The sequence below is a fragment of the Lissotriton helveticus genome, chromosome 1_1, assembly GCF_964261635.1.
Source record: "Lissotriton helveticus chromosome 1_1, aLisHel1.1, whole genome shotgun sequence".
NCBI lineage: Eukaryota > Metazoa > Chordata > Amphibia > Caudata > Salamandridae > Lissotriton > Lissotriton helveticus.
The window spans coordinates 1,917,457,903-1,917,483,592 of record NC_136057.1 but is presented as its reverse complement, the minus strand read 5'-3'; the positions used below and the strand labels follow the sequence as shown (position 1 = coordinate 1,917,483,592).

The 25,690-nt window shown below is 43.4% G+C and overlaps 1 protein-coding gene across 4 annotated transcripts in view; it reads left to right on the top strand.

Moving 5' to 3' along the window:
- LOC144754948 (uncharacterized) overlaps positions 1-25,690 on the top strand; it is a 286,959-nt gene that overhangs the window by 20,199 nt on the left and 241,070 nt on the right. For all 4 annotated transcript variants that reach the window (XM_078643315.1, XM_078643333.1, XM_078643324.1 and 1 more), the window contains exon 2: positions 8,207-8,259. In XM_078643315.1, coding sequence (XP_078499441.1) covers positions 8,207-8,259 — 53 coding nt within the window. The remainder of the gene's footprint in view (positions 1-8,206; positions 8,260-25,690) is intronic.

Genomic DNA, 25,690 nt, shown 5'->3' with positions numbered 1-25,690 from the left:
AGCAGAGCCTGAAGTCAGTAGATGGGAAAAAAGACACCTTGAATATGAAAATGGACAATCTGGAGATAAAACTCCACAAACGGGTGGATAGACTAGTGGTTGCAGAGCAACGAATATCAACTGCAGAAGATGACAAACAGACACTTATAACCAAATGTTTCAATATGGACAAAGTACTGTCAGTGATACTAGCCAAAAACGAAGATCTGGAAGTCCGATCGCAATGCAGCAACGTGCAGCATCACTGGTGTTCTGGAGATCTTTGGTAATGCTACAACAAACAGTGGAAGGGGGGTCGTAGGGAATTTTTAAAGACCTGCCCTGGTCCACATCCCCAATTATAACATATGAACAACAAAGAGAACCGGGGGTCTTGAAGCCAATAATATGGCAAGCATTTATTTTCGAACAAATCACCACACTCATATTCGTTTTTGCAATGCTCCTTATTATTCATTTTGGCCATCAAAGATTAGCTGTTCTATGGTGGTCCATAAGTGCTTGCGGGCATGATCCAGTCCACAAACTATTAAATGGTAATGGGTCTCTATGATCAAGGGACTTACCCTATCTTCAACTGGATAACCACATGATATGACTGATCACAATGTCCATTTGATGGCAATCCACATTTGGTGGTTTGGATCTTGTCAACCTGCACTGTAGTCATCTGTTCTCACACATTAGTTTCTTTCATTTTGTAGGCCTTCCTAGGTGACTTGGGCACTAACTTACCAGGATGAAGTTAAGGATAGTTTGCCATATTATTGACTTGAAGACCCCCAGTTCTCTTTGTTGTTCAGATCTTTGGTAATGAGCAGCAGTCTCTGGTCTTAATAGTTGAAAGAGTGCTCAGATCGCTGCCGGCGGGCCCGTCTCCTAGGCCCTCCCTAGGCGAACATCGCTAAACTATAAAATTATTGAGACCGCCACAACGTTCAACGCCTCTCCAGGGAGAAAGGAGCAACAAAAACCAAGTTTATGATGAAGCCTTCTACCCTGACTTCACCATGGCTATCTGCTCAGCGTGTATTTCCTCAGGTAAAAAAGAAACTGTAGGCAGCAGGTGTACAATATGCCATGCTCTACCCCACCTCTGTGTGGAATATGATATAGTATAGAAAAAATTCACTGCACCAAAGGCAGCCATGGAATTTGCTAAATCAGTCATTTGGACACGACGCAGCTCACGGAGACCGTAACCGGCCACTAAAGACTTCTGATGGAAAAGGCATGTCTGGAGACCGATGGTATGCACCCAACACCATTATGATGGCATTTCTGCCAACAAACACCCAGTATCTTTTACACAGCATGTATATATGAACTAACACCTGGGCTAAGCGAAACTGGCAAAACCGACCGATAGTGTGAGTTACACACTATTATATGCTGTCACAGTAGCTACCTTCCTACTTACAGACTCATGGAGCCGGGGCTCCCATCAGTGGATTCAAGTGACAACCACCGATAAGTCACTGATTACTTGACTGAACTCAATCATATTCCTGGCCTACTCCATCCATCTGAAGGGCACACTGGCCTCTACCAATCCCACAAGGGTGCACCCCAAATGATCATAAGAAATGATGCTATCAATGTCTCTGTCTGCAGCCTCTGTTGGTTTGTTTACCTGTTGGTTCTCTTAGTTATCTATGGGGATGGCTTTAGAAACACATCATACATCGCACGCAGCACAGATACTAGGGTCGAAGTAGGCAGGAGTCCGGATAGATTCATTCTATTCTAGGAATGTTCCTATTTTGATCAAGGAAAGAACTCTATTCACTTTTATGCACTCCAAAACAAATGATCAAGGGTGATATTCCAGTGTACAGGTAAGTCTATTTGGATCTGCATTAACCCTTAAAACCTGTACGGGTCCAATATTGATGACCCTTTTATACTAAGATATGGGGTCACTTACATGCCTTGAACTCTATGGCTGTCATGTAGAGGGAGACCCCAACATCTACTTAGATCCACCTCTAGATAGATCTGCTACTACAGGGTAAAATAAACAATCGCCCCAACTCCTCCAAGAAGGTATATAAGATTATGGACTTATAGATATATGGAGGGAGCTTCACCCAGGGGAAAGAGGGAACCTTCACATCTTCAGTACACAATACATGATCCTGGAGACTAGAGAGGTGAACACGTGAACTGCTGATGTCAGACGCATGCTGAAAATGCTCTTGCACCACTCCCCAGTGCTGCTGTCAGTTGTAATTCCCACTCACACACCAAGGCAATTTCAGTGGAGACTCCAAGCCTCAGCCCTACTCAATGTAGCATTTTGAGATGGGATACGTAGGACGATCGTGCAATATATTGAAGAAAACAAAGGCTTGGTAGAAGAGGCAGGCAAACAATGGGCAGCATTCACAACTATCATCAGGGGAGCCTGTATCAGACTACAGGACCGAGTACTGAAGGCCCTCCACTCTCACCTTCGGTCCACAAAGACCAGTTTGCAGAAACTAGAATGAGACTATGAGGTCCTTTCAACCCCGCAACACTGGCTGACATTACGGAAACGAATATAGAATATAATGATACTACTGTATGGGGCCTCTACCTCGTCAAAGGAACACAAAAACGCATAATACCTGGATGACGTGGCATTTGCTTGGTGCTCACCAGGACAAAGGGAATTTCTAGTACAGCCCATTGCTGAGAAAGAGATGCGGTACGCAGACTACCAAAACGGAAGGCTTCTGCGAGTGACTGGCTCCCTAATGCATTTTATAAGATGTACGCAGACCTACTTTTGCGCCATCTCAGAGACACGTATGCAGAGGCTTATGACATACACACACTGCCACCCACTTTAAGGAAAGCTCTAATAATAGCGCTCCTAAAATCGTATAAGCCACCTGAGAGATGTGACTCTTATTACCTACTGTCATTAATCAACACAGATATCAAAGTCCTTGTGAAAATCATAACGGCTCGGTTTCAAGCCATTACTCCTCAAACGGGTCCTACCTGACCAGGCAGGCTTCTTCCCCTCCCGCTCCACTATGCAGAACCTGAAAAAAATCTTTGCAGTGCTTCACCACCTTGGCACATCTCTCCAGGCAGAAGCAGTGCTCCTCGATGCTGCAGAGACATTTGACTTTATACAATGGCCATATATGTTCACAGTCCTACACCATATAGGTATGCCGCAGGCGTTCCTGGATGGATTAGCCTGCTATACACAGATTCAAAAGCGTGGGTCTACGTCAATAGCAACACATCAGAGGACCGGAAGATATACACGGGGCACGACAGGAATGCCCAATGTAATCAATCTTATTTGCCCTGGCACTGGAACCCCTGGCCTGTATGATATGGCAACAACACGCTGCCGCTGCCCTGCAGTTTTGCCAGCTTCCCTTTGCCATATCTCTGTATGCGGACGATATGGTGCTTTAAACATCAGGAACCCAGCTGTAAATCTGACGCCGGAATATATCAAGTATGACCGGTACTCTGGACAGAGCATTAATGGGACGAAGTCAGCTATCTTTTCCTTGACCTCGAGCCCTGAGCCACATTCCCTGGACTTCCTGTTGAAGTGCTGCACGAACCCTATAACATACTTTGGTGTGTGGGTGCACAGAGACCCTGAGATATTAAGGCACTGCAATCTCGAGCCTAGAGGACTAAGTGTCCCGTTGGTCACTACTTCCCTTATCACTCGCTGATTGAATAGCAATTATGAAGATGATCGTGCTCCCCAAGTTCCCGTATATTCATAAACAACACCATTTCTGGAGCACAGGCCTTCTTCAAAACCCTCTAATTCTACATGGTAACCCTTGCCTGGGCCTGGAAGCAACCTAGAATTTACTAGTACTCGCTTACACGTTCGTATGTGCAAGGGGGGTTTGAAGCCATGGAATTACACCTATACTATTTGTGCGCCAAGCACACTTCACGCACTATTGGTACCACACCTGCACAGACATGACATCACCAGAAACACACTCTGTACAAAGCACAAGAAAGGCTTGGCAGGGATGTATGTCATCACAATGCATGCTTTTACTCCGCATGCCATTGCAACGCAGTGTTTACAACGCAAGTCGTTACAACGACTTGCGTTGGGGGGCGCTGGATAGTGGAATAGTCTAATTTTCTATTCCAACTCCAGTCCCCGTGGATAGTAGGGAAGGTGTTGGATAGAAAATTAAACTATTCCCTATCCTACAGCGCCCTCCAGCGCAAGTCGTTGTAACGACTTGCGTTATAATAGCTGCGTCGTAATGGTAGTGCGGAGTAAAAGTTGTGTTGTAAAGGATGTTTCCCCTTGGTGGGCACTCAGCACATGAGCGGGCAAATCGCCATTGTATGCCCCGCCAATGCCACTTTTACACCACCCGGCAATAGCGGTCACACAAGAATCCAGAGCACTGTCCACACTAGACAGGGCAGGATCGGAAAGGGTGGGGGATACCTACCCGAGTGGGACATTTTTTCAGAAATTGAATACTTCATGGGCACCAGAGGCACACCCCACTCTTGACTTTCACATATCATATGCGGCATGAAGGCAGACATGCCAACCCTCCTGATTCAGGCGTGAGACTACCGATTTCAGGGCTAGTCTCCCGCCTCCCGATTCCTGCAAGCAGAAACCCGATTCGTTGGGGTTTCAGCTGACAGGGCTTGGTATTGTGTAAAGTGCTAATTATTCCAGCAATAGTCAGAGTGGCCACGCAGGGGCTCTAGAAGGGGTGAAAACCCAACAAAGCTTCATTAACAAGGGAATGGTCTTTTAAAGACCTGTGAAGTACTGGGGGGAGGGGGTGGGTGTCGGGTCGGCTGTGTTTGTGCACGGAAAGCCTGTTTCAACCTGGGCTGTCACACAGGGGGTTGGGGCGTGAGGGAGGGGGGAGAATGCACTGCCAGCAACTTGCCAGACCAGTGTACAACACTTGCATCACCCTCTCTGCCTGCCATTGCTCTCCATACTTCTGAAAGGTAAGAAAAAACGTGCATTTGCGTTTCAAATGTCCAATCCTGCAGCAGCACACTTCAAAAGCCCATACATGACAGTAACCCGATTCGAGGCCCCATTCTCCCGATTTTGTTTTTAAAATCTCCCCCTTTGCTCTTCTGAAATGTTGGCATGTATGCATGAAGGCTCTTTACCCGTCCTTTCCACAAGAGCCATTAACGCTAGAGACATGACAGAACCTGCTCGCTAGATCCTCGTAGCCTGTATAGCCAATACCATACAATGATTCCAAAAGCGACAGGACCATGGACATATCTGCTGCACTAATGCTCTTTTAGATCACCCGCTAACACCAGGAGATTGGGGGTTTTGTTGTGCCCTAATGTGCAGATTAAAATCAAATTTAATTTAAAGGGTTATCCACTTTAAGAATTTGCAGCAGATTTACTAACTCTCCTCTTCAAATGAAAAGATATGGGTTACAAATGGATGCTCAGTACACTGGAGGCGAAATTCCTTCACTTGCCCGGTCCTGCAACCCCAATTATCACTACTTGACGCAGGTGACACAGGCCCTCTTGGATATGGTGATGGAACAAGTGGAGTGTACTCACTAAATGTGCCTTTTAGGCCTTTTTAAGTCTCTACATCCAGCTAATTGGAAACGTGTAGCAGTAGCGTTGCTACTGGACAAAAAAAGAGGGTGGCTATTCACCAGGGCGGGAGACTCTACCCCAAATATGACTTGTGGATGAAGGACGTGGCACACTGTAAAGACCAATTGGATTGTTAGATAGAGGCACTCCCTTAGGCCTTGAGACATAAAAAGATATATGGGGCCTGTTCACTGCATATTTGTTGATCGCTGCAGCTGAAAGCTGATTTTGGGTAGTTGCTCTCTAACTGTGTATGCACAATATGATTACATAATATTCAGATGTGAACTGTGGGGATGTAGTTAATTGAATGTGATATATGTAATGATCAGGTAATGTGATGGAATTCAAATTGCAACTGTTATGCAACTTTGAAAACTCCAATAAATATTTTTGTTAAAAAAGACCTTTGTATTTTTTCTGTGTATTTCTAAGGTTTATTTTTTTAATTTAATGGAACAATGGTAAAAGAGATGGTATAATTAGGAATTGTAATAATATCTTACTTGCTTAGCATCACCTCATAGATATGACTGAAACGACTGCGCCACCAGGGTGCAAAAAAGTGATGCTCTGTCGGTGCAGGAATGTTGCAAATGAGGCCCTGGGGGCATTTAATCAACATGAAGAAATATGTTGTAAACTAGTTAGTATTATACGGGCTATTTTTACATTCCTCAAGCAGGGCTATAGCTTGTTCAGTAAGATTGGGGGGTGAGCTTCAATTTTTCCATGAATCACGTTGGCATATATTGTTACAGTACATTATACGGCAAGCAGGGGACATAAGAGGGGACAAAGAAAGGGGCAAAGAAAAAGGGAGACGAATGCGGATTTGTAAAGGTAATAAGTGAGAGAACATTATATATTTAGCAAAATAACCAACTTTTAAAGCAGAGACGGAGCGAGTGTGTGTGAAAAATTCCTTGTGAAATCTCACAGACACCTCACCATAGCCGACAGAAAGCACCTCTACCCCCCCCCCCCCCCCCCCCACCGCCCGAAGCTACGCCGCTGTCCTCAAGGGGAAACTACCCCTCCCTCCAGAAACCTCCTGGTGGGAAGTTAGGACTGTCAGCCTCTTTCACTCTAAGCAGTTGAGGGTAAGACTGTTTGCAGACTGTTATTAATGTTCCGAACTTTTGATTCTTTAAAAATGTATATCTCACGTGCCCCTTATTGGATTTTTGTCATTTTGGTCTTATGTTGCTCATAACGTTTTATTTTATTTTTAAAATTGGTTGTGGAGCTTTACTGGTTTTTTGTGAATTTTTCTACTGTGCATTCACTGTCTAAATACTTCCTGCACTGCCTTTGATTTAAGCCTGACTGCTTCATGTCATTTTACCAGGCACTGAGCCCAGGTTTATACATATTTTATGACATCTTGAGGGTGGAGGGCTTATTCTTTGAAGCGAACACTTGCCAGCTTAAAAAATAATCAACTTTCCTACAACCAACCAACAACATTCTCTAACTTTGCCTTGCTGAGGTGCAGCCAACTTGACCTCACTTATCACTTTTGAGTCTACTAGACAGTCAATAATGCTTGGTGTCAATGTCCTGTTCCCATAAAATTTAAGTGAATTTGTTTGTCATTAGGATGAATCTGGTGCCCAATATTCAGAGATTGAATTATGTTGATGAAATGGTTTACATAAACATTACGTGTATTGGCATACAACATGAATCGATTAATAACTGTTCCCCATATAAATGGGTTGGGGTCAGTCACAAAGAAAAGACTTGTGTTAGATCACACCCTCCGAAGCCCATCAGGAAAGAGCTAGGTTCATCGCCCACTTGAGCAAAATCCATTGAATGTATCAGTAAAAACAAGCAGCACATTTTCCTTAGGGTCCAGAGATTTGTATTTTTTCCAAACAGGGTAAAATCAAAATGGTCGTCCTCATTAAGTCTATTGGTGTTTCCTCATAACTCCCCTGCACATAATCCACCTTCTGTGTCCTCCCCCATCATGTCATGGAAATGTCCTTCTTGTAGAAATATATATGTTTATAAGCTTATAAGTTTTAAATTAAAGTATTGACGTGAAAGTCAAATCACAGCTTCTCAGGACAATGTTTTATAAAAATGAAATGTCCATGATAACAATACCAAACTATAGGTACATGATACTCTTTTCTAAATTAGCAACCCATGTTAGAAAAAACAATACTTATACAGAACATTTACACATTGGTTATCAAATATGTTTTCATATGTGAATTCCACTCTGAAATCTTGGTTTCCAGAACCCAGAGGCATTCCAGTCTGCAGAGGCAATAACATGAGAACGACATGTATCTCTTGCCAGAGATCGATGTCCAGAATTCTTACTTCAGTTCCTAAATTTAGCTGGAGACACTTGATGAGGTGTTCAAAATCCAAGAACTGGAAGTTGTTCATATTCCTGCAATCGATTTTCCACCTCTCCTTCAAGGTAATCCAGGCCTTCCCATGCCCATTTAAGGGATCCAGAGTTCTAGACATTTTACAGCATAGATACAATGAGCCTTTCGCAATAGCACATCAATCAAGGTATTTATATATTTTTTACATTAGGTCTCCTGACGGATTCTCTTCTTTTCTTCCATAGGATGCTGTTTCTACCACTCCTCCTGGTGTCTCTAGCGTCTTTGTGGGAGTCTGGTAAGTCCATCAGTTGATCATCAGAACAGAGCTGTATAAGTGAGTACGCTCACAGTCTTTGCAAGTCAATCATAAGACACCGCTCAATGTGCCTCAATCCCACAGCATATTAATAAACTTGCCACATCACTTTTTTTCTGAAGGAATTCCTAAGATTTTGACTTTATCAGTGCTCACAGGGCAGCATTTTTCAGCAATGCAATATTAAAACTTTTCAACCCTTTTTTCCACACTTGGTGAGTTTTCCACTTTTTCAAAAATATTCCAGGACTGGAGAGAGACCAGTAAATAAGTCCCCTATACTATACTGGGAAAATGTGCACATTCTCCAAATATTTCAGAATTGCAATTGTATAGTGAATGTGTCTTCCCAGAGTACACATAACCTCTGCAGTCCCCAGGGTGCAACTGAAGGCAAGACATCCACATTTGTGCATACATGCATGTTAGCCATTTCTGATTGCCAATGCGTGTTAAGCAATACAACAAGCATTGTATAAGCCACAATATGTGCGGTCAGCCCAGACAGTAGGCAGTGGTGGGGGTAGCAGGTCATCATCCTGCACTGGGGATGAGGTGGAGATTGGGGATGGGAGTCTTTAGAACCCAAATAAGGATTCCAACACTAGTAAGTTTGACCTTTGTATAGTGCAAGCATTCATGGAGACAAACACACAATGGCGTAGCTAGCCCTCTGGCCACCTGTGGTGGTCCCTACATATGACACCCGCGGCAGTCACATTGAAGAGCCTATATGCTGGTGAGCCTCTTCCCATTTGCTATTGATTGTAGCCCAAGAAGGCAGGTAGGAGCGAGCCATCCACAAAACTTGTGCCGCATGGGGCACCGCTCCCTGCATCCCCTCCCCTTTGCTACGGCACTACAAACATAAAAGCTAAAGAGACTGTCATGGAAGGCACTTCAACACACATATTCATATAAAGCAGCATACCTAAGGACATCAGTACACATAAACTAGCAGACAAACAGGCACCTATGAGTGCAGATATACAGACACTCCACACATAAACCACCAGACATGCAATATGTTTTTTATGTTGATCTTATATAGCAGACTGTCCTGATCCGAGGCTTTTTCAAAGTGCTAGATGTGACAGGAGAGTCGAAAGGAGGAAACAAGAGAATGAGGAAGGTTGCCCAGTGAATAGAGTAATCATCTCCGAAATGGTGTGGTACTTTGTAGGACCCAAAGTCAGATGTCAGATGGGAGGAAACCCTGAAAGAAAAAGTGGTTGTTGTGGAGAGAAGACAGGAGCACAAGAGGTTGCAGGTGTACGTTAAGGGGTCAAGCAATGTGAGGAATCAGGATCTGAAACAGAGTTATTAGTGGTAGATTGGTAAAGAGTTGTCACAGCAAAACAGTATCCAAGTCAACAAGACAACACAACATTTGTTTTACACCAGAAAAAAAGCCTACTTGTGTGTATGAACTAAAATTACACAGGCATAAAGCTTCCCTGAACTCCATCCGGAAAACCTGCAGCTGCTGCGACTGTCCAGGAGTATTCTCGGAAACAAATTGAGATCTACATTTTGTTCTGAGAAAATCTAAATTGCAAATGCAATAACATACAATTTCTGTATTTTCTCTACACAGAAAAATCTCCTCTGCAAAGAGAAGCTCTCTTTTCCCTACACCATCATGACATTTTTGGGTGTCTTAAGACCAAAACTTAAGGTTAACTGTGACAAAATCCTAACTTTACTACTCCTAAATGCCCTTTGTGAATACTGAGAGTCATAAATTTAAGATTTTGTCTCAGATTACTTTTGTGAATCGGGCCCATGGTGTCTACAGTATGGAAAGCAAACTAGCTAAAATAAGGTATTGTCATGTTCCTGATTTGAATGCAAAAGCCATCATGATGGGCATCCCTGCCTATCTGGCTGACAAGCCCACAATCTTCTAGGGCACTTTGCACACTTTCAGCCAGGACATCTACAGATTGGAGAAAAAGAAGGGCAAAAAAGGGGGGACATAGCAAAGGGATTTATGTCTATGCAATAAGGATATAGAATGACGGTATAACCTTCCCATCCGTGCTTCTATTTAGGAAAGAACCTAAGACACACATTTTTAAACAACACTATATCAAAATGCTGTAAGAGTTCATTTACAGTCACAGAACCAAGCTATGCCCTCCAATCACTTGTTGACTATATGTTTGCCGTTGATACAGAACTGCACTCAACTGCCTTTCAGGTATGTTCACACTATACAGATAGCACATACAAGATACGTATATGTGCCTTGACATTTCACATGATCAATAGACTTTACTACACAGGTTTATCTTTTGTCTTTTACACTGCTTCATAAGCATTTCCTTCAATGTTATACCATGCCCCTCTAGCTCCACTATTGTTTTATTTTCTTCCAATTTACATCCAAGTAAACTTTTTATCATTGGTCTCATACTTAATTCGAGACACTAAGCACAAGCACATCCAAGTTACAGGAGAAAACTGTACATACAAGGTACCGCACCATGTCATTCCTCAAAGCATTTTCCCACTTTTCATCACAATGCCGTATAAAGACTATACATCTACGAGAGACCAAACTTAATTTATTGTATGATCAGATTGCCAGACAATATAACATCTAATGGCAATGCAGAATTGCATTTTTTTATGTTTTAGTACAATATGATCATTTGGGTTACTTTGCTAAAAAACAGCATCCATGCTTTACTATCACCAGGAGAATCTTTGACATAACGTCCTTGGGCCAAATTTACAAAAAGCCAAATCTTTAAAAAGTCATATGTACTCCTGTACTGTTATTCCTACAATTGGAGTACATTTCCTACTTTTATGGGATTCACGAATAATTCATGCAGGACTCCTGGAAATCCACAACAGTCATAGATTTCATGGAGTGGTAAAACGAACATGATTGCTCACGCTGAATTCTTTTATTTGCCTGCTTAAAATGTTTTTGGTATTGATTTGTTTTTCCTACATATCCAGCACTTCTTATTTGCCCAATGTTCTATTTAAGATCAATACAAAACAAACTGTATTCCATTCCATGTATTTACTTGTCCTTTAACAATGGAGCAGGCATCACCATGCACCAGACTTCTGAGAGTGGTGGGTGAAGGAGTAGAGCACAACATGCTCGCAATGCAGGCGCTGCAGGGGATGCAGAGGGGCTGGACACCAGCATGCGCAGGTGGTGCAATTTCACTGAGGGAGGCAGTGCAGGCATTACCAGAGGTGCTGCACTGGTTCTTCTGTCTGACTGCATGAGACGGGACTGTCCCCAAGTATACGTCTTGAAGCTTCACCATTTGGCCTCTTTAAAGACAGTGCTATGCAGCCACTGGTGATTCTCACTGCTCATTTATTTGTAATGTAACAACTCCATGAAATTCAGGAATCTGATGACGGCGGATGACCCGAAGCGCCCTTCTGTATGCTTTATGTTGTGTGGTGTACTGCCATGTTGTCTACCAAACTGTTGTATCTCAGAATATTGACAAGAAAGACAACAGACTACTCAAATTCTGTGTCCAGAATATGGACTACCACACTATCATGAAGGTGAGTACATGTAGGTGAGCAGATATATATTACTCCTAACTTCACATTAATGAACCTTGAAGACATATATCTTATGAAGGTACTTAGAAATGGAGTTGAGTATAGTACATTACCTCTTCATCCTTCTTTCTTGTCCAGTCCTTACTGAGTGAGAGGAACAGCTTACCACAAACGGGTCTCCTAACCAAGCAAATAAACAAAACCCTCAGGATAGCCAACTTCCTCTTACTGTCATTAACTTAACTAGAGGAAGTTGCCATACTCACATCCTGTTCTTAGGGTTGAGCACACACTAGCACATTAGTCTCGCTTGTGAGACACTCTTGAATATAGAAAAGGTTTGGGAGCCCTCTGGTGGCTTACCATTTGTTGGCTTGCATGACACTCTTGTTTTTAGCCTCATAATTCATCAAAGCAGGCCTAACATAATATCCGTTACTCTCTGTGGAGCAGGGACCAAGCACTAATTGAGTCCACTTAATCAGCGCCGGTTCGCTGCTCCTATTGTGATTGGTGAACTATTTTGTTCTTTTTAGCTTTAGGTGCCCTGCAAACAGAAGGCGTGTGACTCACAAAAATGTGCCCAGCAAGACAAACACAATTGCAAAGATTTAATTTCTATAGTTAACTTTCGTTTATTTTGGCAAATATTAATATTTCTCACTTTGCACTCTTGTTTTCTTTTTTTTGGGTCCAGCCTATGAGTTCATGCGCTAGAGCAATCGTCTCACTTGTTTTGATTGTGGGTGCTGTTCTAAAAAAAACAGGAATATGTTATTGCAAAGAAACATTGTTTTATGTGTAATTTCTGAAATGATGCTTTAACATATAATTGTGCAGTACACCCCAATCCACCCCACTGCAGTCCACGCCAATCCACCCCACCTCACACCAATCTAACCTGCTCAATCTATTCAACCCCAGACCAATTAATTACAGCCCACCCCACTCCAATCCAAACCACTTACCCAAATCCAATCCACTCCAATCAACACACATTTCAGTCCTCCCAACCCTCCCTACTCCAATGTGCCCGACTTCAATTTGTCCCACTCCAATTGAAAAAATGTTCTTCCCCATTCCAAACCAAAAGTCTGCCCCACTTCAATCTGCCTGATTCCAATCTAAAACAGTCTGCCCCAATCCAAACTGTCCCACTCCAATCTGCTCCACTGAAATCCAAAACAGTCTGCCCAACTCCAATCCAAAATGTAGTGCCTACTTCAATCTGCCCGCTACAGTTCAAAAAATCTGCCCCACTCAATCCAAAACAATCTGTCCAACTCCAATCCCAAAAAATCTGCACGCTCCAATCTCCTCCACTCTGATCTTCCCCACTAAGCACTCCAATTTGCCATACTCCAATCAAAAACAATCTGCTCCACTCCGAACTGTCCCACTCCAATCTTCCCTACTTCAATCCACCCCACTCTAATCCACCCCACTCTGATCTGCCCCACTCTAGTCCACTCCACTCTAATCCAAAACAATCTGCCCACTCCAATATTCCCTATTCCAATCCAAAATAATCTGCCCAACTCCAATCCCTCTCACTTCAATCTGTCCCTCTCCATTCTGCCCCACTATTGTCCGCCCCACTCAAATCCAATCTACTTTACTCCAATCCAGCCACTCCATCCCAATTAACCTCACTCTAATCCACTACAATCCACCACATACCAATCCAATCCATCTCAAGCCAGGTAAACCAATCTACCCCACTCCAATACAATCCACCTCACCCCAATCAAATCCACCCCACTCCAATCCAAAACAATATGCTCTACTCCAATCTGCACAACACCAATCTAATCCACTCCATCCAACCTAATCCAATCTACCCTACTTCAATAAAATCCACCTTACCCCAATCCAATCCACCACAATTCACCCACTCCAATCCAAAACAATCTGCTGACGTCCAATCCAAAACTAACTCCCCCTCCAATTCAAAACAAGATGCCCTACTCAATCCAAAACAATCTCCCCCACTCCGATATGCACCACTCCCCACTCCAAATTGTCCCGCTCCAATCAAAAACAATCTCTCCTACTCCAATCTGTCCCATTCCAATCTGCCCATCTTCAATCCATCCCATTCCAATCCACCTACTCCACTACAATCCACCCCACACCAATCCAATCCATCTCAAACCAGGTAAACCAATCTACCCCACTCCAATACAATCCACCTCACCCCAATCAAATCCACCCCATTCCAATCTAAAACAATATGCTCTACTACAATCTGCACCACACCAATCTAATCCACCCCATCCAACCTAATCCAATCTACCCTACTTCAATAAAATCCACTTTACCCCAATCCAATCCACCACAATCCACCCACTCCAATCCAAAACACTCTGCTGACGTCCAATCCAAAACTAACTCCCCCCTCCAATACAAAACAATCTACCCACTCCCAATCCAAAGCAACCTGCCTCACTTCAATCAATTCCACTCCAATCTGCCCCAATCCAATCAAAACAGCCTGCCCCACTGCAATCCAAAACAATCTGCCTCGCTCTAATTTGCCTCACTCCAATCCACCTCACTCTAATCTGCCCTACTCCAATGTGCCCCACTCAAATCCAATCCACCTTACTTTAATCCGCCCACTCATCCCATTTCACCCCTCTCCAATACACCACAATCCATCACACTCCAATTGACGCACACCAATCCACCCCAATCCAGGCTAATCCAATCTACCCCACTCCAATCCAATCCACGTCACCCCTATCCAATCCACCCCACTCCCTCCCTAATCCACCCCACTCCAAAGCAATGCACCACAATTTACCCCATTCCAATCCAAAACAATCTGCTCCACTCCAATGTGCCCGACACCAATCTGCCCTACACCAATCCAAAACAATCTGCCCCACTTTAATCCAAAACAATCCGCCCCACTCCAATTCAAAACAATCTGCCCCACTCAATCCAAAACAATCTGCCCGACTCCAATCTTCCCCACACCAATCTGCCCCACTACAATCCAAAACAATCTGCTCCACCCAAACCCAAAATAACGCACCCCACTCCAATTCAAAATAATCTGCCCAAAACCAATCAGAAACAATCTGCCCCACTCCAATTCACTACAAACTGCCCCACTCAATCCAACAAAAATCAGCCCCATTTGAATCCAAACCAATCTGCCTCACACTAATCTACTTCACTCCAATCTGCCCACTCCAATCAAAACAATCCAACCCACGCCAATCCAAAACAGTCTGCTTACTCCAATCCACACCACTCTAATATACCCCACTCCAATCCAAAAACACCTGCCCACTCCAATTCAAAACAATCTGGCCCACTCAAATCCAATCCACTTTACTCCAATCCACCCACTCCATCCCAATTCACCTCACTCCAATCCACTACACTCCACCCCTCTCCAAACCACCCCATACAATCCAATCCACCCCAATCCAGACTAATCCAATCTACCCCATTCCAATACAATCCACCTCACCCCAATCCGATGCATCCCAGACCAATCCACCACATTCCACCCCACTCCAATCAAAAACATTCTGCCCACTCCAATCTCCACCACACCAATACAATCCACCCCAATCCAGCCTAACCAAATACCCCACTCCAATGCAATCCACTACACACCAATACAATCCACCCCACTCCCTCCCTAATGTACCCCACTCAAATCCAATCCACCACATCCACCCAATACAATCCAAAACATTCTGCTCCACTCCATTCCAAAATATCCTGTCCCATTCCAATCTGCCCCACTTCAATCCAAAACAACCTGCCTCATTCCAACCTCCCCCACTCCAATCTGACCCACTGTAATCCAAAATCCCCCCTAAAACAATCTGCCCCACTCAATCCAAAACAATATGCCCATCTCCAATCCAAAACAGTCTGCCCCACTCCAATCAGACCCACTCCAATCCGTCCCACTCCAATTTGCCCCACTCTAATCCGCCCCACTCCAATCCAAAACAATCTGCCCACTCCAATCCACCCAACTTCAATATACCCCACTCCAATCCACCCCACTTCAATAAACCTCACTCCAATCCAAAGCAATCAGCCCCACTACTATCCAAAACAGTCTGCCACACTCCAATCCAAAACAATCTGCCTCACTCCAATTTGCCCCACTCCAATCCACCACACTGCAAAGTTTCCTACTTCAATTTGCCCCGCTCAAATCCAATCCACCTTACTTCAATCCACCCACTCCATCCCAATTCACTCCACTCTAATGCACCTCAATCCATCACACCCAAATTGGCCCACACCAGTCCACCCCAATCCAGGCTAATCCAATATACTCCAATCCAATCCAATGCACCTAACCCTTATCCAATCCACCCCACACCCTACCCATTCCATCCTACTCCAAAGCAATGCACCACAGTCCACTCCATTCCAATCCAAAACAATTTTCCCCACTCCAATCTACCCCACACTAATCTGCCCCACTCCAATCCAAAACAATCTGTCCCATTCCAGTTCAAATTAATCTGCCCCACTCCAATCATAAACAATCTGCCCCCCTCCAATACAAAAAAACTCCCCATTAAATTGCCACATTTCAATCTGTCACACTCCAATTCAAAACAATCTGCCCCACTCAATCCAAAACTATCTGTCCCACTACAATACAAAATAATCTGCCCCACACCAATCTGCTCCACACCGATCTGCCCCACCCAATCAAAAACAATCTGCCCCACTCCAATCTGCCCTTCTTCAATCCGACCCTCTCCAATCCATCCAACTCCACTCTTTTTTTTATAAATAATTTTTATTTTTAAATAGTTCAAGAAAAGAAAGTGCAAATGCAGCATACGTCAGAATACATATAAGTGCTTTACAAAAACACTTTTCCTTAAGATTGATTAATACTATAACACTAGTACAATTCATTAACCAATGAAAACAGACGTACCCAGATAAAACAGGTATAAGGTTGAACAGAGAGCTAAAATCATTTGAATTACAATAATCATAGATCCTGATATACCTAGGATAGAAAGTAGCAACACAGACATGGGCATAGGTACAGACAAGTGTATCATAGAGTTCATCACCAAACTTCACTACATATACGAAAACATAATTAGTCGCCCATATCTAATGATTTCAAAAAGCGGGAGTCCTGAACCCCTAGCCTACCTTGCAATCTCAACTCATTCTTGTCCAAATTGTCCATGGCTCGTTCCAACAAGCAGTTATACAGTTGTGAAATCGAAGATCCAGACGCCCCTATTAATAACTCGATCAGGGATACCTGTGCAAAGCCCGCTGCGCCAACATCTTTTTTGAGAAGAAGTTCCCTTAGCTGTAAAAATGTGAAAAAAACCTTTTCCCACCTTGCCAGGGACTCATCCTGTAAAATCTTAGGAAGTTGATCATTACCAATCAAAGGGGTGAATCTCCTAAACCTACCCACCCCAAGTTTTTTCTGCACACCTGTCAAGTCACGAAACACAGCAATTAAGATCTTAAACTGTGTTCTTTTAAAATAACTTGGTTTGTACATTTTGAAAAGGCAGCCATTAGCCCGTGAGCCAACCAAAATCTCAAATGTTGACGGGCCGAAACTGGGATCATTTTCTTCCCTCGCCCTGATTCCAAAGAGAGGCCAATAGGATTGTAGTGATGCAGCGAGGTAACGTAGTTTATTTTAAGGAAGCCCAATCCACCTCTATCCAAAGGAAGGGACAAAAATACATTGGATCTTCTAGTCCTGCTATATGACCAAATGAATCTAGCCACCTCTCTCTCAATTTGCCTGAGCCAATCATTATGTATTTCCAAAGTAACCATACCAAATATATTTAGTAGTTTTGGAAAAATCATCATTTTGATTAGGTTGCACCTACCAATTATTGACAGCTTTAAATTGTCCCATCGCCACATATCATTCTTAATTTTCCCCATTTTAGGAGCCAGGTTTATATTCACAATGTCTTCCACTTTTGCCCTGATGTATATACCTAGGTAGACGGCTTACTCCATGATCCTACTGGGGGAGGCAGTGGTAAATCTATTTATTAACATCTGAGTTTTTGCCTTATTCAATGAGAAGCCCGATTGAATCCCAACATTTTTAGTGATGGCTTTAACTGCAGACAGTGCTCTATCAGGGTTGGAGGTAATTATCGCCACATCGTCGGCATACGCCTATAGCTTTATATCCCAGCCGTGTAGCCTTATGGGAACAATATCTCTGACTCTTCCCCCATTATCTGCAGTCGTGCTGTAGGGTTAGTATACAAAACCGGTACTGCTCTTATAAAGGAAACCCCTAGACCCTTGGCTTCCAAGATCCAACATAGATAGCTCGAAGACACCCTATCAAATGCCTTCTTGGCATCCAAGAGGGCAACCCTCATAAGTTTCATAAGCACTTCTGTAGCATCAAAAAATGAGATTACACGCCTGACAAGGTCAGCGGTACCCTCCCCTGGATAAAACCATGCTGCCAGACTGCATTACCTTATTTAATCGGGTGGCAAAAATCTTTGAATATAATTTAGTATCACCATTTAAAAGTGTCATAGGCCTATAGGAACCCAGATTGATAGGATCTTACCTTTCCTTAAAAAGATGATAATCTTGGCGGTGCCCCATGAGCCAGGTGGTGCAGCCCCATCCCTAACCTCCTTAAATAATCTATGTATTTTCTGACCGATCTCTATAAAAAACATTTTATAAAACTCTAGTGGTATACGGTCAGTACTCGTGGCTTTACCCGATGGTAGAGCTTGGAGAGTCAAGGGGAGCTCTTCCTGAGAAATATCCGACCCCTGCAGGAGACCCTCCTCCTGAGATATCCTCCAGCTCGGTGAGAAATCGCACAATTTATCATGCATATGAGGACCCCCTATAGATGAAGCTGTATATAATTCCTCCCTGAAAGTCTCCCTGATATCTGCAGGATCTTAAACTACTTTTCCCTGCACGTTCCTGACCTGCTTGAAATGCTCTGCTGCAACCTGTTGCCTGGCCCTAACTGCTAATAATCGGCCGACATTTTCACTGAATTCATAGCATTGCTGCGTCTTGGCAAGGTACCTGCCCGCCGTCTTCTCAACATTGAAATCCTTCAGAGAGGCTTTGGTAACCATGATTAAATTAATAACTGAAAAGATATCACCTCCATTCTTCACTGTGCTGATTAGTTCGGTCTCCAGAAGGGCCAGTCTTTGATAGAACCCTTTAATCTGACCTGCACCTTTTTTTTGTTTGATCAAGCTATATCACAGCGTCTCCCCTCTAACTGATGCTTTAAAAGCATCCCAAATCATTCCAGGGGAGCACTATCCTGATTATTACTAAAAAACTCCCTAATCCAGCCCTTCATATAATTAACAGAATCCTGGTCAGAGAGAAGTGCCCTCTCAAATGTCACTTCTTATTCTCCTTAGGCTAGGCCATACATCCACCAGGCCGATATCCCTTGGAGAAAAAAAATCGCCCTGAAGATTGAGGTTTATGCCCCTTACTTGATGCCCCATCCCTCTCTGGAGCTCCTCTGGATCCATTAATATTTAAGTCCCTACAGACTAGATAGGGTGCAGGCCAGGAGGGTAGCTCAATAACTAGAGAATTCAGTAAGCCAGAATCGTCCAATTACTGGAGCATAGACTGAGCATGGTGTAAATGTGCCTGTCTCTTCTCGGCATTCCAGTGTTATTCACCTGCAAATCTTGTCCTCTGCCTTTCACCCAAACGTTATGGCACTACCTTCCATTAAAATGGACACCCCCTTTGTCCTCAGATCTTGGGTTGTATAGGCGACTAATTTTAAGCACATTACTGTCATTGAAGACTATATGGGTCTCATGGAGATATAGCAGATCTACTTGTAAAAATATTAGATCTTCTTGGATGCTCTTCCTTTTAGCCCCGTCATTTAATCCACAAATATTTATAGTAGTGATGCATACCTTAGCCATAGTCCCAATAGATCTTCTTGTCAAGCCATGTTTCCTCCCTCCTTGTTAACATAGACATTATACTGTCTAAAAAAGTTCTATGTTCGTATATTATACGAACATTGTTCTTCAGCCTTTAATGCTTTTTGAAAATCTGATAAAAATACATTCTTTAGCTGTGATTTACATACCAACCTTTTACCGACTGAACCCCAACCCGAATCCCACCTTGAGACCTTCCACCCCACATTCCCTCTTCCCTCCCCCTACCCTTGAAAGCAGCCAGACCAACCAGGTCTGTGTAATAGAGAATAGAGAAAGCAAGGAGCACTGAAGCACCTACACCCTACACCCCCCACACACCAAACCAAAGCCACAATTCCAACCTCACTTATCTATCAATAACACAGAGCTAGCCCCTCAAATACCAGAATTTCTCCATTTTATTGAGACTCAACTCTGAGAAAAAGGAGCTAGAGAAAAGGGAAAAAAGTTAAAGAGAACATGGTCTACCTTGCAGTAGACCATCTGTATGACACAAGTCCCTATCTTGTGAATTTAAACCCAGGCCACCTTAACTAGCTGCTTATACACTTCTTTTCTCCGCATGAGCCTGATCCAGATCCAGATACTCTCGGGCCTTCATTTTGGAGGTAAAGAACTTTACAGACTCTCTCACAATAGTTTCCAATCTAGCTGGGGCCAGCAAAAATGCCTCAAAACCATCACCTTGGTAAGTTTGTATTTGTATTTGTACTGGGTTTTATATCGCGCCAACTCACCGACAGGTCTCAAAGCGCTACTAACCAAGTGCAGCTACAAGAGGCAAGATGAAAATAAGAGAGATTATAGATCTAATAACCAAACACTAGGAAGTAAATGCGTCTTTGAAGAGTAGAGTCTTCAAAGACTTCCTGAAGTGGAGGAGGTTGGACTCTCTGCGAAGCACCTCCGGTAACTTGTTCCAGATGATCGGAGCCTGAACTGAAAAGGATCTGCCTCCTTTAGTTGCCAGCTTAAAGCGTGGGCAGGACAGCAGGAAAGAACCGGAGGATCGCAGTGCGCGCTTAGGTTCGTATAATTCAAGTCTCTCTTTTATATAGGCTGGCGCCTGTCCATGGATTGCTTTGTGGCAGATGCACATGCTCTTAAATTCAACTCTTTGTACCACAGGCAACCAATGAAGCCTGTAGAGCAATGGGGAAGCATGAGTCCGCCTTGGCACACCAAATATCAGGCGCGCTGCATCGTTCAGAGTAACCTGAAGACGGTTGGATAGATTTTTTGGGAGGCCAAGATATAGCGCATTGCCATAATCGATTCTCGACACTATTGTAGCTGAAACAATGGTTCGCAGCATATTCCATGAGAGTAAGGGAACGAGCTTCCGCAGTTTCCTGATTAGGTTGGTACAAGAACCAACTAATTAACTGCTGTAGTCGCCATCTGAGCTCAACCGTTATATGGCAGAAGTCGGAGTGGACGAAAAAAGAGGACCCCTTATACTGCCTTCTAGCCTCAAGAAGAGTTTTCTCGAATATCGCCTGTCTGAGGGTGAAGTTGCCAAAAAAAGACCAGAATGGCCCTTGGCTGATTTGGGTCCCGACTAGGCATTTTATGGCAGGTAAATGGAAACCTATCGACCCTCTGTATTTCCCACTCACATTCCCACATTGTAATCTTTAGGGAAGGCTTCTTTAAGAAGGACCAGAATGAAAGAACGAATCTCATTCCCTTCCAGGCCTTCCTTTTGGTAGTCATTCCTCTGGTCTCCAGTGCCAGAATTGTGTCGGTTATGGCCGCCTGTGCCCTCTGTGCAAGTTTTATGCAGACAGTTGTAGCAAGACCCGCCCACATTCTCGGAGGGCAGTAGAGAGATCGGACGAGTCTCGCGGCCATGACACTACTCACGCCGAGGCTGCTCCTCCTCTGGTCTGCAGCCGTCACCAAGCAGCAAACCCCCGATGCTGCCCAAATGGACACGCCGCCGACAGCCTCCGCCTCAGACTGGCAGGTCGCCCGAGACTCCGATACCCCCAGGGAAGACTGCTCATTCGCATCCACATCCCACAGGTAAGCTGCAGGTAAGCCGCACAGCAGAGGTGCTTCAAGAGGTCAAGGGTGGAAGCTCCGCTTTCCTCTCTAAGACCTGGCTTTTCAACTAAGCCTCCAATCAACTCCACTCCAATCCAAAACAATCAGCTTACTCCAATCTGCCCCACTCCATTCTGCCACACTCCATTCTGCCCCACTCCAATCCACTCAACTCCAATCCACCCTACTCCAATTCATCCCACTCAAATCCAATCCATTTTATTCCAATCCACCCACACCATCCCAATTCATCCCACTGCAATCCACCACAATCCACTCCAATCCACCCAACACTAATCCAATCTGCAAGGCTAATCCAATCTACCCCATTCCAATACTATCCACCTCACCCCAACCCAATCTACTCTACTCTCTCCCCAATCCACCACAATCCACCACATTCCAATACACCACAGTCCACCCCATTCCAATCCAAAACAATCCAATCCAGCCTAATCCAATCTACCCCACTCGCACACAATCCACTTCACCCACATCCAATCCACCCCACTCTCTCCCCAATCAACCACAATCCACCCCACTCCTTTCCAAAACATTTTACCCCATTCCAATCCAAAATAATGTGCCTCACTCCAATCCAAAACAATCTGCCCCACTCCAATCCAAAACAATCTGTCCCACTCCAATATAAAACAATCTGCCCAACTCCAATCCACCTTACCTCATCCCAATGCAATCCACCCCACTCCAGTCCAATCCAACCCACACCATTTCAATCAACCCCAATCCAGCCAAATCCATTCTACCCCATTCCAATCCACCCCAATCCAATCTGTCTCAGTCCAATCCACCCCACCCCAATCCAGTTCACTACACCCGAGTTCAATACACCTCAATCCAATCTAATTCACCCCAATGAAATCCAATTCCTCTTGTCCACCCCACTCCAGCCCACCCACTCCAATCCAATCCACCCCAATCCTGCCTAATCCAATCTACCCAACTCTTATCTAGTTTATTACATGTTTTTCCCACCACTCCACTCTAGGACACTCCACGCCACTGACATTTAGCCATGCTCAGAAGCAGCCACACTGCTGTACAACAAGGCAAAACCACATTGTCAAAGCCAATAGCTGTTGTACAGGCGAGAACTGTTGGTTTTGCCAATGCTTATTTATATTCCTCAGCAGTGGATCCATACGGTAAACCAAAAATTTGAAAGTTGTTTGATATTACTTTAAGCTAGCTTAATTTTCATAACCCAACATAACTTTAAAGTGGCAGGGGAGAGTTGGGCGCATTTAATTGACCATGACACATCCAGACAACCTGCTGTAGTGGTTGGGAGCAGATCGGCCTGGAAGGGATGACCTGCTTAACGGTCAGCATTAATTTTATTTGCAGGGCACTAGGGGTGTTAAAGTCCGTACTTTTAAAGAGGAACTTTAATAATGGTTCCTAGGAAATACCTGAAACCAGAAAGTGGCCAGTACCAGGATTATTTATTCTCCAATCTTTTTTCTCTTGCTTTGCTAGTAACCTGGCTTGCTTGAGCAGAATAATGTCTACTATAGAAAATAATCAAATGTTCTTCCATTACATACTTCAATAAAGAATGTGATGATGCCTGGTAGGAGATGTGCAAAAACAGTAATTCCCAAAGTTTTGGTCATATCGCGTCCCATTGAGGAGTTTATTGAAGAGTCTTCTCCTATAGATAAGTTGGATTCCCTTATCACAAGGTTATACTCCCAGGGCATTCTGGTATCTGAGGACGAGTCACCAGTGGATCCAGTCAATAAAAAGGTGTAAACAGCCATGAAGAGGTCTTATGCATTTGAGAACTTTGGAATCAGAACTACTATGTCATACCATTCAATCACTTTTGAAAGACTTCCAGGCCTTGGCTGATCATATTCAGCAAGGCAATAATTTGTCTGACACTCTATCCATTATGGAGCAACAAGTAAGGTTTTTAGCAGATTGTGGCTTTTACTCACTAGGAGCTGCTGTGGTTTCTTCTGGTGCTGCAATTGCAGGGAAGAGATACTTTTGAATGAGGTTGTGAAAGGATGGCACAGCCCAGAAGAATCTTCTTATACATCTTCCTTTCTTAGGATCCCAGTTTTTTAGTCAGCAATTCAATGATGATCAAAATGTCTGCAGAGGACAGGAAGTTTTTAACACACATATGATCTTCTGGCAGGGGTAGAGGTTTTGGTTCGAAAGAGCATTTGGCCTAGGTACATCCTCTAAAATATCTCATCCCTTTCAAGGCGAGGGGCTGCACCCCCTCCGAGCAGACATGTCCTGGTTAATGCTTAACTCTATCTCCACCATGCCTAAGACAGGACTATACGAGGAATATTCAGCTCGCATAGAGGGAGTGAAGTCATGTATTTCTCGCTGGTGTCAGGAATCAGAGACGGATGGGCAGGGGAGGTGGTACAAGATGGACTCATGATCAATTTTTCATCCCAGCTCGGAGCCTTTTTTGTTGAACTCCTCTGCCAAGAGATGCACTACAACAGTCAGCTCTCTTGGATATATTTCAGGACCTGATGATCAACTCTGCCATAATACCCATACCAATGGCAGAAAAGAATGAATATTTTTATTCCATCATCTTCCTCTTTAAAAAATTGTCAGGATCTTTCAGACTTGTCCCAGATCCAAAACGGGTGAATCTATACCTTCCCTATTTGAGATTCTGTAGCGTAAACTAAAAATCTAGCTTTTCTTCTACAAGGCTTGCTTTCACACCAACGGATGGCTAAATTTAGTTCAGACAATACACCTAACAATAGGTTCAGGGAGGAACACTAGAATTAAAATACTTCCAACAATTCAAAGGAAAAATAATAAACCAACAAGAAAGAAAAAGATGAAAAAAAAATGGTTAAAGAGGCCCTTTAGAACAAAGTGCTAGTATCAAAAATCACATATTTATTTAGTCACATATCAACAATTTCTTAAAACCAGTTAATTAAAGTACAAATGTGCTCAAGACAAAAAATGCTGGTATACAAAAAGGGAGAAACATACAGACCAGACAAGTGGCATACATAAACATTACATATCAGGATAAAGGAACAACATAAACATAGGTATTGTGTCCTTAATTCAAATTGAGCCACAAAGAAGCGTTGACGGCGTTTCGACCGATATATTATTGTACGGTCATCTTCAGGACTTGGAATTATTCTTGAGCAATATTTATCTGTACAATAAGAAATAGCAATTAGTTCCTTCTCTCAAATATACAATGATATCTTGGTAGGCTTCTTCAAAAGAAAAGGGGCTATATAGAAACCACGTGAAAATTATAAAAGCAAGAAAGTTGGAAAGTTGGAAAAAAGTAACCCAGTCACAAACACCAAAGTGAATAAAAAGGTCCTTGAACCAAAAATAAAAATAAAGAAGGGAAGGAAACATCACCTTCAGCTTAAAACAAGGGAAGACCTGGCCTTAATTGAGGTCATCCAAGGATACTTTTAGTAGCTAAAAAGACAGACAAAGCAAAGGTTACCTAATGAACCATTGCAATATAGGAACTCTAAACGAATAGCCAAACTGTTCCACTTACCACATATAGCAGATACATACACCCTTCATTGAACTGGCTTCACAATGTCAAGGCAGTGGCCATAGAATTTCAACCAACTGCTCGCCTCATGATTTGGTTATTGAAAAAGGAGGGGAAAGAAGGCAAAAGAGTCTGTGTTGTCATTAACTGCAAACATCCAACTGTGATAACACCTTGGATATAAGTCATAAAAGATGATATCACTATTAAGGCATGTAATAAATATAGGTATCTCACTGAGATTCAGGAGAACCACTTAGTCAAGGAACAATCAGCCTTCACTTGCTCA